The following is a 13,056-nucleotide window of genomic DNA, read 5'->3' on the forward strand; positions in this document are numbered from 1 at the left end:
TGGAAGCAACCTAGATGTCCATCAGCAGACAAATGGATAAGAAAGCCATGGTACATATACACAATGGAACATCATGCAGCCATTAAAAAGAATACATTTGAATCAGTTCTAATGAGTTGGACGAAACTGGAGCCTATTATCCAGAGTGAAGTAAGCCAGGAAGAAAACCACCAATACAGTATATTAATGCATATATATGGAATTTAGAAATATGGTAATCATAACCCTATATGCGAGACAGCAAAAGAGACACAGATGTATAGAACAGTCTTTTGGACTCTGTGAGAAAAGGCAAGGGTGGGATGATTTGAGAGAACAGCACTGAAACATGTATATTATCATATGTGAAACAGATCGCCAGTCTAGGTTTGATGCATGAGACAGGGTGCTCGGGGCTGGTGCACTGGGATGACCCAGAGGGATGGGATGGAGAGGGAGGTGGGAGGGGGGGTTCAGGATGGGCAACACATGTACACCCATGGCTGATTCATGTCAACGTATGGCAAAACCACCACAATATTATAAAGTAATTAGCCTCAAATTAAAATAAGTAAATTAAAAAAAAAAACTCAACATTCAGAAAGCTAAGATCATGGCATTTGGTCCCATCACTTCATGGCAAATAGATGGGGAAACAGTGCAAACAGTGGCTGTCTTTATTTTCTTGGGCTCCAAAATCACTGCAGATGGTGACTGCAGCCATGAAATTAAAAGATGCTTGCTCCTTGTAAGAAAAGTTATGACCAACCTAGATAGCATATTAAAAAGCAGAGACATTACTTTGCCAACAAAGTTCCACCTAGTCAAACCTATGGTTTTTACAGTAGTCATATATGGATGGGAGAGTTGAACTCTAAAGAAACCTGAGCGCCAAAGAGTTGATGCTTTTGAACTGTAGTGTTGGAGAATACTCTTCAGAGTCCCTTGGACTGCAAGGAGATCCAACCAGTCCATCCTAAAGGAAATCAGTCCTGAATATTCACTGGAAGGACTGATGCTGAAGCTGAAACTCCAATACTTTGGACACCTGATGTGAAGAACTGACTCACTGGAATAAACCCTGATGCTGGGAAAGACTGAAGGCAGGAGGAGAAGGGGATGACAGAGGATGAGACGGTTTGATGGCATCATCAACTCAATGCACATGAATCTGAGTAAACTCCAGGAGTTGGAGATGGACAGGGAGGCCTGGCGTGCTGCAGCCCATGGGGTCACAAAGAGTCAGACACAACTGAGCGACTGAACTGAACTGAATAAATATCTAAAAATTCTTCACAAAGAAATGGATATAGATAATATATCTATACATTTTCCCCAAAGATACTAATATAGAGCATTTTATATTACCCCATTTGAGTATGGGTACATAGCATAAATCTAAAGCTTGTTTCATTACAATTATGTTAAATTTAGCACTATTTAAAAAGAACTAAACCAAAGTTAGGTTTGACTAAGTTGACTTGTGGTTGACTTTACCATGAAATGTGGCAATTTGTGAAGTAAAAAGAATAAAGTTGTACTTACACTAGTTACTTTACGGTATATTTGAGCTGCATTCTGGCATTCAGAATAAGGGTACTCCGAAGTAGCCATTTCCAGCATACACATTCCAAAAGCATAGACATCCACAGATTCATCATAGTGCTCTTCATACATCTCTGGGGCCATAAACTCGGGAGTACCTACAAAATACCACAACCACGTATTTTTAAGAAAGAAAAATGTAGAGAATTCCCTGTCAGTCCAGTTGTTAGGACTCTGTGCTCTCACTGCCTAGGGCCCAGGTTCAATCTCTGGTCAGGGAACTAAGATCCCCCAAGTCATGTACTGTAGACAAAAAAAATCTATGCCAAGATCACATTCCCTTTGCCTTAAGGATTACTTGAGAGAATTTCTGTTCCCCAAAAGCAAAAATACATACATACATATATATATATATATATAAAAAATATAAATATATATACATACATACATACACACACACACACACATATAAAATGTCCTTAATTTCCTTAATTTTCCATACTGATAAAGGACAGTTTGCAATGCTCATAGGTAATGATTACAAAAATCTGTTTTTCTTTCTATCTTTCATTTTAGTTATGTAAAACTTTTGAAGTAGTAAATCCTCTTTATAAGTCCTCAGAATTTTTCAATATTATTAAATACATCACAAAAGAAATACACTGGGATGTCTCTGAAATCAGTCAATATAGAATAGATATTTCAAAGTAAACTCACATTCTAGGCCAGGGGCCAGTAAACTTCTCTATAAAGGGTCAAACAGTAAATATTTCAGGCTTTGCAGTCCATATGGGCTCTGTCACAACTAATTAACTCTGACACTGTAGTGCAAAAGCAGCCATACACAATATGTAAATGAGTGGGTATTGCTGTGTTCCAACAAAACTTTTTTTACAAAAATAGGCAGGGAAGTTCGATTTGGCCCACAGGCTGTGGTTTGATGATTTCTGTTCTAGAAATATACAGTTAAAAAAAAAAATCTTCCTTTACACAATCAATAAACTATAAAACGTTAATCACCAATGACACTTTTAGCAAATGATGTTCGCATTAAGGTGGCTAGTCCTAGATCACCAATCTTCACAGATCCAGTGGGTCCCGTGATGAAAATATTGTCACACTTCAGATCCCGGTGAATAATAGGAGGAGTCCTGGTGTGCAAGAACTGCAACCCCTTTAAAATCTGCCTGCACCAGCTCCTTAAGACCTTTGGTTTCATTACTTTAAATCGTTTTAAGTACCTACACAAAGAAACAAAAGATCACATGTAAACAAACATACCTAGCTTATTGTATAAGTACATTATGGTAAATCACATAAGCCAGCCAATACAGTATGTATTATGATTGCCATCACTGAGTTATTTTTTATTGTCTAACAAAATATTTTAAAGTATAAAGCCTCAAAGTATACCCCCCCTACAGAAAAAGTACATACCACATATAACAGTCACAAATAAGTGGCTGTACCATCAGATGAAATGCTCTAGTCAGAAACAAAACAATAGACTATAATTATATAGCATTGCTCACTAGATATTTGAACCTGCCACATCCCCAATCTTTCATCCTCTACAAAATGACATTATCTCTATAATGATTTCTAATTCTTAAGTTCCATGATATGCCACAAACATTAATTTTTCAACATTGTATTTTCTAACAAACTTCATTAACACCCTAATTTTTTAACCTGCCCTGAAACACAGTCACTAGATTCAGATTCTACCAATTCTTTAACCATGTAATGTTACTTTGCCAAAAACTTGTGACTCTTGAAAATTATTTCCAAATAAAACTCCATTGGCACTATCAGGGTCAACTTACGTCTTTAAGGTTCCTGATGTCATAAGTTCCGTCACTAATACAATACATTTCTTTCCTTTTAATATAGACTCCCAGGAATCATAAAATCGAACTATATTGGGATGTTGGAGACCCTTTAACATCTCTGCTTCTTCCTTGAACCTTTGCTGCTCGGCTTTGGTTAATTTCCGGTCCTAAAATGGAAGATCAAGTTCCAAATTAAAGTCTAGAAATTGTCTTGGATATTTATAATACCACTCAAATGAGTATTTTATTTATGCATATATATATATATATATATGTATCTATTTTCACCTGTCAATCTTTTTCTCAGTACCTATAAAATCACTGATATTTGTTAGGTACTTGCTCTGACTCCTCTCATAGAGCAAAATGCAGCAGTTGTTTGTTGTATTTGTTGTTGTTGTTTAGTTGCTAAGTCACGTCCAACTCTTTTGTGACCCCATGGACTGCAGCCCACCAAGCTCCTCTGCCCATGGGATTTCCCAGGCAAGAATATTGGAGTGAGTTGTCATTTCCTCTTCCAGGGGATCTTCCTGACCCAGTAATCAAACTCACATCTCCTGCATCACAGGTGGATTCTTTACCACTGAGTCACCAGGGAAGCCCTGTTTGTTGTATACTTTAAACTGATACATTGTTATATGTCAATTATATTGCAACAAAACTGGAATAATAAAATTTCCTTTGCTGGAAAAGAAAAATAGTATCTCAAAATGAGAAAAAGTAATAATCAAAACCAGTCCAGTCTGATTTCAAATTGGGAAAAGAGTATGTCAAGGCTGTATACTGTCACCCTGCTTATTTAACTTATATGCAGAGTACATCATGAGAAACGCTGGGCTGGATGAAGCACAAGATGGAATCAAGATTGCTGGGAGAAATATCAATAACCTCAGATATGCAGATGATACCACTCTAGTGGCAAAAAAAAAAGAGAGAGAGAGAGAGAGAAAGAAACTAAAGAAACTCTTGATGAAGGTGAAAGAGCAGAGTGAAAAAGCTGGCTTGAAATTCAACATTCAAAAACTAAGATCATGGCATCCAGTCCCATCATTTCATGGCAAATAGATAGGGAAACAATGGAAACAGTGACAGACTTAATTTTCTTGGTCTCCAAAATCACTGTGGACAGGGACTGCAGCCATGAAATTAAGACGCTTGCTCCTCGGAAGGAAAGCTAAGACAAACCTAGACAGTGTATTAAAAAGCAGAGATATCACTTTGCCAAAAAAGGTCTGTATAGTCAAAGCTATGGTGTTTCCAGTAGTTATGTACAGATTTGAGAGTTGGACCATAAAGAAGGCCAAGTGCCGAAGAATTGATGATTCTGAATTGTAGTGCTGGAGAAGACTCTTGAGAGTCCCTTGGACAGCAAGGAGATCAAACTAGTCAATTCTAAAGGAAATCAACCCCGAATACTCATTGAAGGACTGATACTGAAGTTGAAGCTCCAATACTTTGGCCATCTGATGCGAAGAGAAGACTCGTTGGCAAAGATCCTGATGCTGGGAAAGACTGAGGGCAGGAGGAAAAGAAGGCATCAGAGCATGAGATGTTTGGATGGCATCACTGACTCAATGGACATGAGTTTGAGCAAACTCCTGGAGACAGTGAAGGACAGGGAAGCCTGGCATGCTGCAGTCCATGGGATCACAAAGAGTCGGACATGACTTAGCAACTGAACAACAATAACAATCAAAACAGATAATAAAAAACTCTCCCCTAAGAAATCTTTGAATTTCCACATCTAAGGATCTATAATGTCAGGGAAGGAATAACAGAATGTTAGACACCTAGACATTGGCAACATATTTCCAGACAGAAGTATAAGGTTACCAACCAGTAAAAGACATTCAAACAGGCATTGGACCTGTAATTTGCCACATTAAATACTAGAAGGCAAACGAGAAATATTTATAGAATTCTGAGGGATGACTGTGACTCTCAAATTCTGAACCCAGACAAGCTATCAATCAAGTTTACAAGGGAAAAATAAACACATTTCTATGAAAACAAAGACACAGGAAGTATACCACATCATTTACCAATCCTGAAAATAGTACTCAAAGAATTAAATGTGGCCAAATAATATCATTAGAAAAAGAGGGTGCAGCATGTCATGAATAGTAAGAAACTTTCAATAATGCTTTTTAAAAAAGAAGCTTAAGTAACTGTGGCTAATATGGTTGGCCATGTTCTCTAAACAGTAATTAAAACTGAAGATATATACAGCTGACCTTTGAACAACACAAATTTGAACTGCATGGATCCACTTACACCTGGATTTTTTTCAATAAATATTACAGCGCTATATGATACATTGTTCATTGAATCCTTGGATGTGGAACTGCAAATATGGAGAGTCAACTAAAAAGTTATCATGAATTTTCAACTGCTTAGGGCTGGCACCCCTCACCCACACATTATTCAAAGGCCAACTGTAATGCAAAATGATAAATCTGGAATTACTTCATTAAAATCTAATACAGAAGGAAGAATAAAAACAATTTCTATCTTCAGCAAGGGAGAGGAAAGAAAGGATTGATAGAACTATTTTAAGTTTTGATGTCAATAGATAATTAAATTATGTTAGTTAAAAATTTAGGTATGATTTCCATTTCAAGATGGTTGACAACATATTAATTCCCATCCCTTCCTACACCCCACCAAAATGACAAAAGAAATAAATAAATAAATCTACAGTAGTATTTTAAATGTGAGATGGGTTCAAACTAAAGATTTTTTAAAGATAAAAAATATATACCCTGATAGAATGCAGTTATATGAAACTCATGAGAGTATAAGAAATGGCAATTTGATAAAAGACTTCTGTTAAAAAAGGTTTTTTAAAGACTTCATAGTAACCCTAGGTAAGCAGCACAGCCACAGCTCTGACAATTTCATTTTTGGTTACTTTATTCATATTATTCCTTGATATGAAAATATGTAAAAGGAGAGTCGGTTGCAGCATGGTTTGTAATTGTGAAAAATTAGAAATAATCACACAAAGAAGGCAATGGCACCCCACTCCAGTACTCTTGCCTGGAAAATCCCATGGATGGAGGAGCCTGGTGGGCTGCAGTCCATGGGGTCTCGAACAGTTGGGCACGACTGAGCGACTTCACTTTCACTTTTCACTTTCATGCATTGGAGAAGGAAATGGCAACCTACTCCAGTGTTCTTGCCTGGAGAATCCCAGGGACAGGGGAGCCTGGTGGGCTGCTGTCTATGGGGTTGCACAGAGACGGACACGACTGAAGTGACTTAGCAGCAGCAGCAGAAATAATCACAATGTCAATAACAAAGTCTATTATATGCCAAGCACTGTCCTAAATATTTTTGTATATTAATTAACACTTTTAGTCACTACAATAACCCTTTGTGATAGTCACTAATACTGTCATTACCATTTTGCAAATAAAGAAACAGGTTAAGAAGGTTAAGTAATTTGTCCAGGATCAAATGGGTTATATAGAATGCTAAACTTGGCTATAAACAAATTTAACAGTTAAACGAATAAGCTAGGTCTATGTGTAGTAATGTGGATAGATCTCTTAAGGCCTACTATTGAGTGAAAAAAAATCTGAAAGAAATTTATGACACCTTGTACATAAAAGAAGGGGTTTTCTTGGTGGCTCAGTGGTAAAAAACCCACCTGGCACTAAAACTAGTTTTATGTTTTACTTTTTAGGTCTATGAAGTTGAAGTGAAGTGGCTCAGTTATGTCCGACTCTGTGATCCCACTGACTGTAGCCTACCAGGTTCCTCCATCCATGGAATTTTCTGGGCAAGAGTACTGGAGTGGGTTGCCATTTCCTTCTCCAGGGGACCTTCCTGACCCAGGGATCAAATCCAGGTCTCCTGAATTGCAGGCAGACGCTTTACCTCTGAGCCATGAGGGAAGCCCCTTTTAGGTCTATAATTTATTTAGGGCTATAATTTGAGTTAAAATTTTGTGATGTGTGAGAGTTAGGTCAAGGTTCGTTTTTTTGAATATGTATGTCTAGCACTTTTTGTTGAAAAAAACATCCTTTCTATGCTGAATCACCACTGCACCATTTTTCTTTCTAAAATCACCTGACCACATCTGTTTGGGTCTATTTCTGAACTCTATTCTGTTCCACTGATCTATCTGTGTACCTACCTTTTCGCCAATATCATACATGTATTATTACTACACCTTTAGAGTAAGCTTGGAAATCAGTTAACATGAATTATTCAAACTTGTTCTTTATCAGAATTGTTTTAGCTATTTTATTATCCTTGCCTTTGTATATTAGTGGTTTTTTTTTTACTATTATTTATTTTTATTTTTGGCTGTACTGGGTCTTTATTGCTGTGTGCAGACTTTCTCTAGTTGTGGCATATGGGGGCTACTACTCTCTAGTTGTGGTGTGCAGGTTTCTCATTGTGATGACTTCTCTTCTTGCAGAGCGTGGGCTCTAGAACGCAAGTGCTTCAGTAGTTGCAGCGTGCAGGCTCAGTAGTTGTGGCACACAGGCTTAGTTGCCCCAAGTACATGGGATCTTCCCAGACCAGGGATCAAACCCATGTCCCCTGCATTGGCAGGTGGATCCTTAACCACTGGACCACCAGGGAAGTCCCCCATATTAGTTTTAGAGTCAGTCTGTCAACATGTAAAAAAAATTCCTGCTGGGATTTTACTAAAATTGTTTTGAATTTCTAGGTCATATGGAGAGAATGAACATCTTAAGAACAGTGAATCTTCCAACCAACACATTTATTTAGATCTTTGATTTCTTTTAACAGTGTTTTTTAGTTTTCAGCATACAGATTCTACACATACTTTGTTATTTATACCTATGTATTTCATTTTGGGTGCTACTGTAAATAGTACTTTTTTAAAACTGCAATTTCCAATTATTTATTGCTACTGTAGAGAGATATAACTTTTTTTTTATATTAACCTTGTATCTGGCAAACTTGTTAAAATCACTTATTAGTTTCAAGTACTTTTTGTAGATTCATTGAGATTTTTCATGTAGATAATCATGACATCTGCAGGTAAAGACAGTTTTATTTCTTCCTTTCTTCTGTATTCTTTCTATTTCTTTTTCATCCCCTATTTCACTAGCTAGCACTTCCAGAACAATGATGTTGAGAGCATCATATCAGAAGTGTTGAGAGAAGACATCCTTCCCTTGTTAGAGGAAAAGCATTCAGTCTTTTCACCATTAAGTATGATGCCAGCTGTTTTAAGCCATTCTAATAGTTGCATTTTTTAAATAGATGTCTTTTATCAGGTTCAGGTTTCCTTTTACAGCAAGTTTGCTGAGTTCATCATGAATGGATATTGAATTTCTTCAAATGCTTGTCCTGCAACTATTGAAATAACCATGTTGATTCCTCTACAGGCTATTAATATGTCAAATTACATTGAGTTTCAAATGTGGAACAATCCTTGCATCCCTTGGAAAACTCCACACTAGTCATCATGTATTACTCTTTTAATATATTACTGGATTCTATTAGCTAATGTTATGTTGAACATTTTTTCATCTATGTTCATGAGGGATACTGCTCTATAGTTTTCTAGTAATGTCTTTAACTGTTTGGGGTATTAAGTGGGTAGGCGCTGGCTTGACTCCTGGCTCTGCTCTCTTGAGCAATCATTCCTCTGAAAGTTAGTATACAAATGAAGGTTTGGGCCTCCACTTTGTCATCCTATACCTTCTAACTTCATCTCCATGGGTCTTCTAGAGAGCAGATATTAAAGACTGAGAATTTTCAGGTATTATATTCTACCATCAGAAAGAAGAGATAACGTTATCTCTTCCCCAATGTTTATGCTGTTTATTTTCTTATCTTATTGATTCTGTTGAAACATCCACAACACCAAAAAATAATTGTGATAACAGTCACGACTGTCTTTTATTGTACTTTAATTAAAAAACAGCCTTATCTCATAACTTGACTGTTTACAGTATTTTTTTTATTTCCACAAATAGTTTAACATGTTGAAGTAATTTCCTTATATTCCTATGTTACTTTTATTTTTTAATTAGGAGTGGCTGTTGAATTTTACCAAATATTTTCTCAACACCTACTGATATGATCATAAGGTTTATTGACAGGTTCCTGACAAAGAACTATTCTTCAAATCTTAAAGCCTAGCACACTATTCTTTTGACCCACTGGTGAATTCTATTTGCTAATATTTTCCTATGGATTTTAATATCTGCATTCATATATGAGACTGAGGTATAGTTTTCCTTTTTGTACAAAACTAGCATTTAGTTTTAAGATTATACAGCTTCATGAAATTAACTGGGATTAAACAGTTTAACATTGGAACAGCTTGTCAATTAAAGGTTGTTTAGAAATCAAGCTCTGAATCTACTTTCTCCTGATGTGTTTTTTCTCTTTTTAAATTATAAAAATATTCAGGCATAAACAAAAAGGTGTAACAACCAGCTTTGTTTAATTTTTAACATTTTGCCAAATTTGCTTCCATTTTAACAAGACATTACAGAATTAAAGACCTCTACATATTACTCCTTGATTCAATACCTTTCCTTTCCCTCCCAGAAGTAACCACTGCTTGAGTTAGGTTTTTAATCCATGAAAGTTTTTAGAAGTTTTAATTATATCCTTGTATCCATAAGCAATATAGTTTTACATATGTTAAAACATATAGGTGGGTTATCACATGCTATGTGTCCTGCAAATTACTTTGCTCAATGTTTTTATATTTATGTACTATGATATGTATAATTTGAGCTTATTCATTTTAACTATTATACAGGATCTCATTAGACAGTACTACCACACTGATAAATAAAGTTATCCATTCAACCCATTGATGGGCATTTGGATTGATCAAAGTTTACTTTATTATAAACAATTTTGCATTGCATATTCTTGGGATGGCTCCTTGCCCTGGTATTGTGACAGTCACTTAGTTGTGTCCGACTCTTTGTGACCCCATGGACTATACAGTCCATGAAATTCTCCAGGCCTGAATACTGGAGTGTGTAGCCTTTCCCTTCTCCAGGGGATCTTCCCAACCCAGGAACTGAACCAGGGCCTCCTGCATTGCAGGTGGATTCTTTACCAGCTGAGCTACCAGGTATTAAGTGAGGGGTGGGGGGAAGAGCTTAAATCCCCTCTCTAAATCATCTTAATACCTAGCCTACTTTTCTTCTTTTTCTCCTAATTTTGATTAGGAGTAATCTATTAAGATTTAAAATTAAATCTGTTATCAATTAAATCTGTGTTATCATTGTGAAAAATAGAATCTAGACAGTAGGTATTATGAATGTTCTAAGATTTTTAACTTTGTTCTAGATTTGAAATGTTTCATAAGAAAATGCTAGAAAAATTTATTGTCAAATGTACACGTAACATTCTCTTATCATTCTTTTACTCTTCCATAGCTGGCTATGTTGCATTTCTCATTTCTTCGCTCATATATTTTTACCCTCATATTTTCCTTCATCAGGTTCATTAATCCCTTTTCAGAGAGTAAAAAAATTTAGAATTTATCATATTTTATATGTATAATTTTTATTAATTTCAATTATCTTATATTAACTCCCTCTTTCTCTTTTTTGCTTTCTTTCAGTGTTACTTCTCTAATGGCTTAAGATAGGTACTAAATTCCTTCTAGTTATTGTTCATTAATAATGAAGGCATTGTAGTGATAAATTTTCTTCTGGGTGTAGCTTTTGCAATGACTCACAAATTTTGTTGCAAATACCTTCGTTTTCATTGCTTTCTAGGTAGTTCATACTTTCAGTTTTATTTCCTCCTTGACCTAAATTTTATATAGGACTGTGATTTCTGATCTCCAGTTAGTTAAGAATCTTCTTGTTACTTGTTTCATTATTTATTTCTAATTTTGAGTGATGCAGAATATAAAATCTCTTTTCTTTTAACATACGGTTTTCTTTGAGCCATATATTTAACCAATTTTTTAGTAGCTTGTAGACTATAAAAATGTGTATTTCCTATTTGGAGGATATTTAAGGTCAAATGGAGTTTATGGATTATATTATTCAGTTCCTATTTATTCACTTTTGTCTGCTTGATCTGCCCTGTTCTGAAAGAAGTGTATGAAATTTCCTACTACAGTTATTCATTTATCCATTTTCCTTTCATCTATTTGATGTTCTGAATTTAAAATATTAACCAGAATATTTTTGGTGCCTACAAGTCTTTATCAATGGTATTTATCTTCTTAAACTATGAAGCAAATAACTTCATAATAAACAGGTATTTCTGTTTAATGCTTTAATTTTACTTTCTTTCTTCTGAGATAGATATTAATATTGGTTGGTACTCCTCCTGCTTTCTCTTTGCTGGTTTATAGCTTCACCTTAACTTTGCTTTATCATTGTTTTAAGTATTTTTTCTAGTAAACAATACACGTGGGTTTTGTCTTTTAATCCCATCTGAAAATGTGAGTTTTTTAACAAACAAGTATAATATGTCCACATTTGATACAGTAAAAGATATATTTCATTTTACTCCTTCCATTTTATTCTAAGTTATTTATCTTAATTTGCTGCTTCCTTTTATTCCTGTTAACTTAAAAGTATTTTATATTGTTTCTCCTTTTTACTAGTGGTTAGCTTCCTTTTCCTGACATTCAAAATCAAACACTAATAAACTAATTCAGCAAAGTATCACGATACAAAATCAACACTCAAAAATAAACTGTGAAGGCAATGGCACCCCACTCCAGTACTCTTGCCTGGAAAATCCCATGGATGGAGGAGCCTGGTAGGTAGCAGTCCATGGGGTCGCTAAGAGTCGGACATGACTGAGCGACTTCACTTTCACTTTTCACTTTCACGCATTGGAAAAGGAAATGGCAACCCACCCCAGTGTTCTTGACTGGAGAATCCCAGGGACGGGGAGCCTGGTGGGCTGCCATCTATGGGGTCACACAGAGTCGGACACGATTGAAGCGACTTAGCAGCAGCAGCAGCAGAATTTAAAAGGATATCTTGCATAAATAAAGTTAGGAACCCCAAGGGGGATAGTATTCATGTAATGATAAATTATAAATAAATTTACCCTAATGAAAAAGGAAAAAAAGTTGTTTCTATACACTAAAATAAATAATTCTAAAAGAAAATTAAGAAAACAATTCCATTCATCACATCAAAAAGAATAAAATATGTAGGAAGAAACTTATCTAAGGAGGCAAAAAGACTTCTATCACTTAAAACTACAAAACACTGTTAAAATTACAGAAGGCACAAACAAATAGAAATACATCCCATATTTATAGATTGAAAATCCTAATACTGTTAAATGTCAATACCAAAAGAGATCTGCAAATTCAATGTAATCTGTCAAAATCCCATATTTTTGCATAAATTTTAAAAAATGCTAAAATCCATATGGAATCTCAAAAGTGAAAGTGAAACCGCTCAGTCGTGTCCGACTCTTTGAGACCTCATGGTCTGTAGCTTACCAGGCTCCTCCCTCCATGGGATTCTCCAGGCAAGAGTACTGGAGTGGGTTGCCATTTCCTTCTCCAGGGGATCTTCCTGACTCAGGGATCAAACCCGGGTCTCGCACATTCCAGGCAGATGCTTTAACCTCTGAGCCACCAGGGAAGCCCCTCAAATACACAAAAAGATCTTGAAAAAAGGAACAAAGTTGGACTTCTGGACTTCAAAACTTACTACAAAGCTACAATAATCAAAATACTGTGATACTGGTACAAAGA

General features: G+C 35.7%; 1 protein-coding gene across 4 annotated transcripts in view; it reads right to left on the minus strand.

The window, feature by feature from the left end:
- Nucleotides 1-13,056, minus strand: part of WNK3 (WNK lysine deficient protein kinase 3) — a 189,415-nt gene that overhangs the window by 138,264 nt on the left and 38,095 nt on the right. For all 4 annotated transcript variants that reach the window (XM_061410236.1, XM_061410235.1, XM_061410234.1 and 1 more), the window contains 3 exons: nucleotides 3,351-3,523; nucleotides 2,545-2,765; nucleotides 1,525-1,682 (listed from right to left, as the gene is read on the minus strand). In XM_061410236.1, the coding sequence (XP_061266220.1) occupies nucleotides 1,525-1,682; nucleotides 2,545-2,765; nucleotides 3,351-3,523 (552 nt within the window). The remainder of the gene's footprint in view (nucleotides 1-1,524; nucleotides 1,683-2,544; nucleotides 2,766-3,350; nucleotides 3,524-13,056) is intronic.

Source organism: Bos javanicus, chromosome X (genome assembly GCF_032452875.1).
Source record: "Bos javanicus breed banteng chromosome X, ARS-OSU_banteng_1.0, whole genome shotgun sequence".
Classification (NCBI taxonomy): domain Eukaryota; kingdom Metazoa; phylum Chordata; class Mammalia; order Artiodactyla; family Bovidae; genus Bos; species Bos javanicus.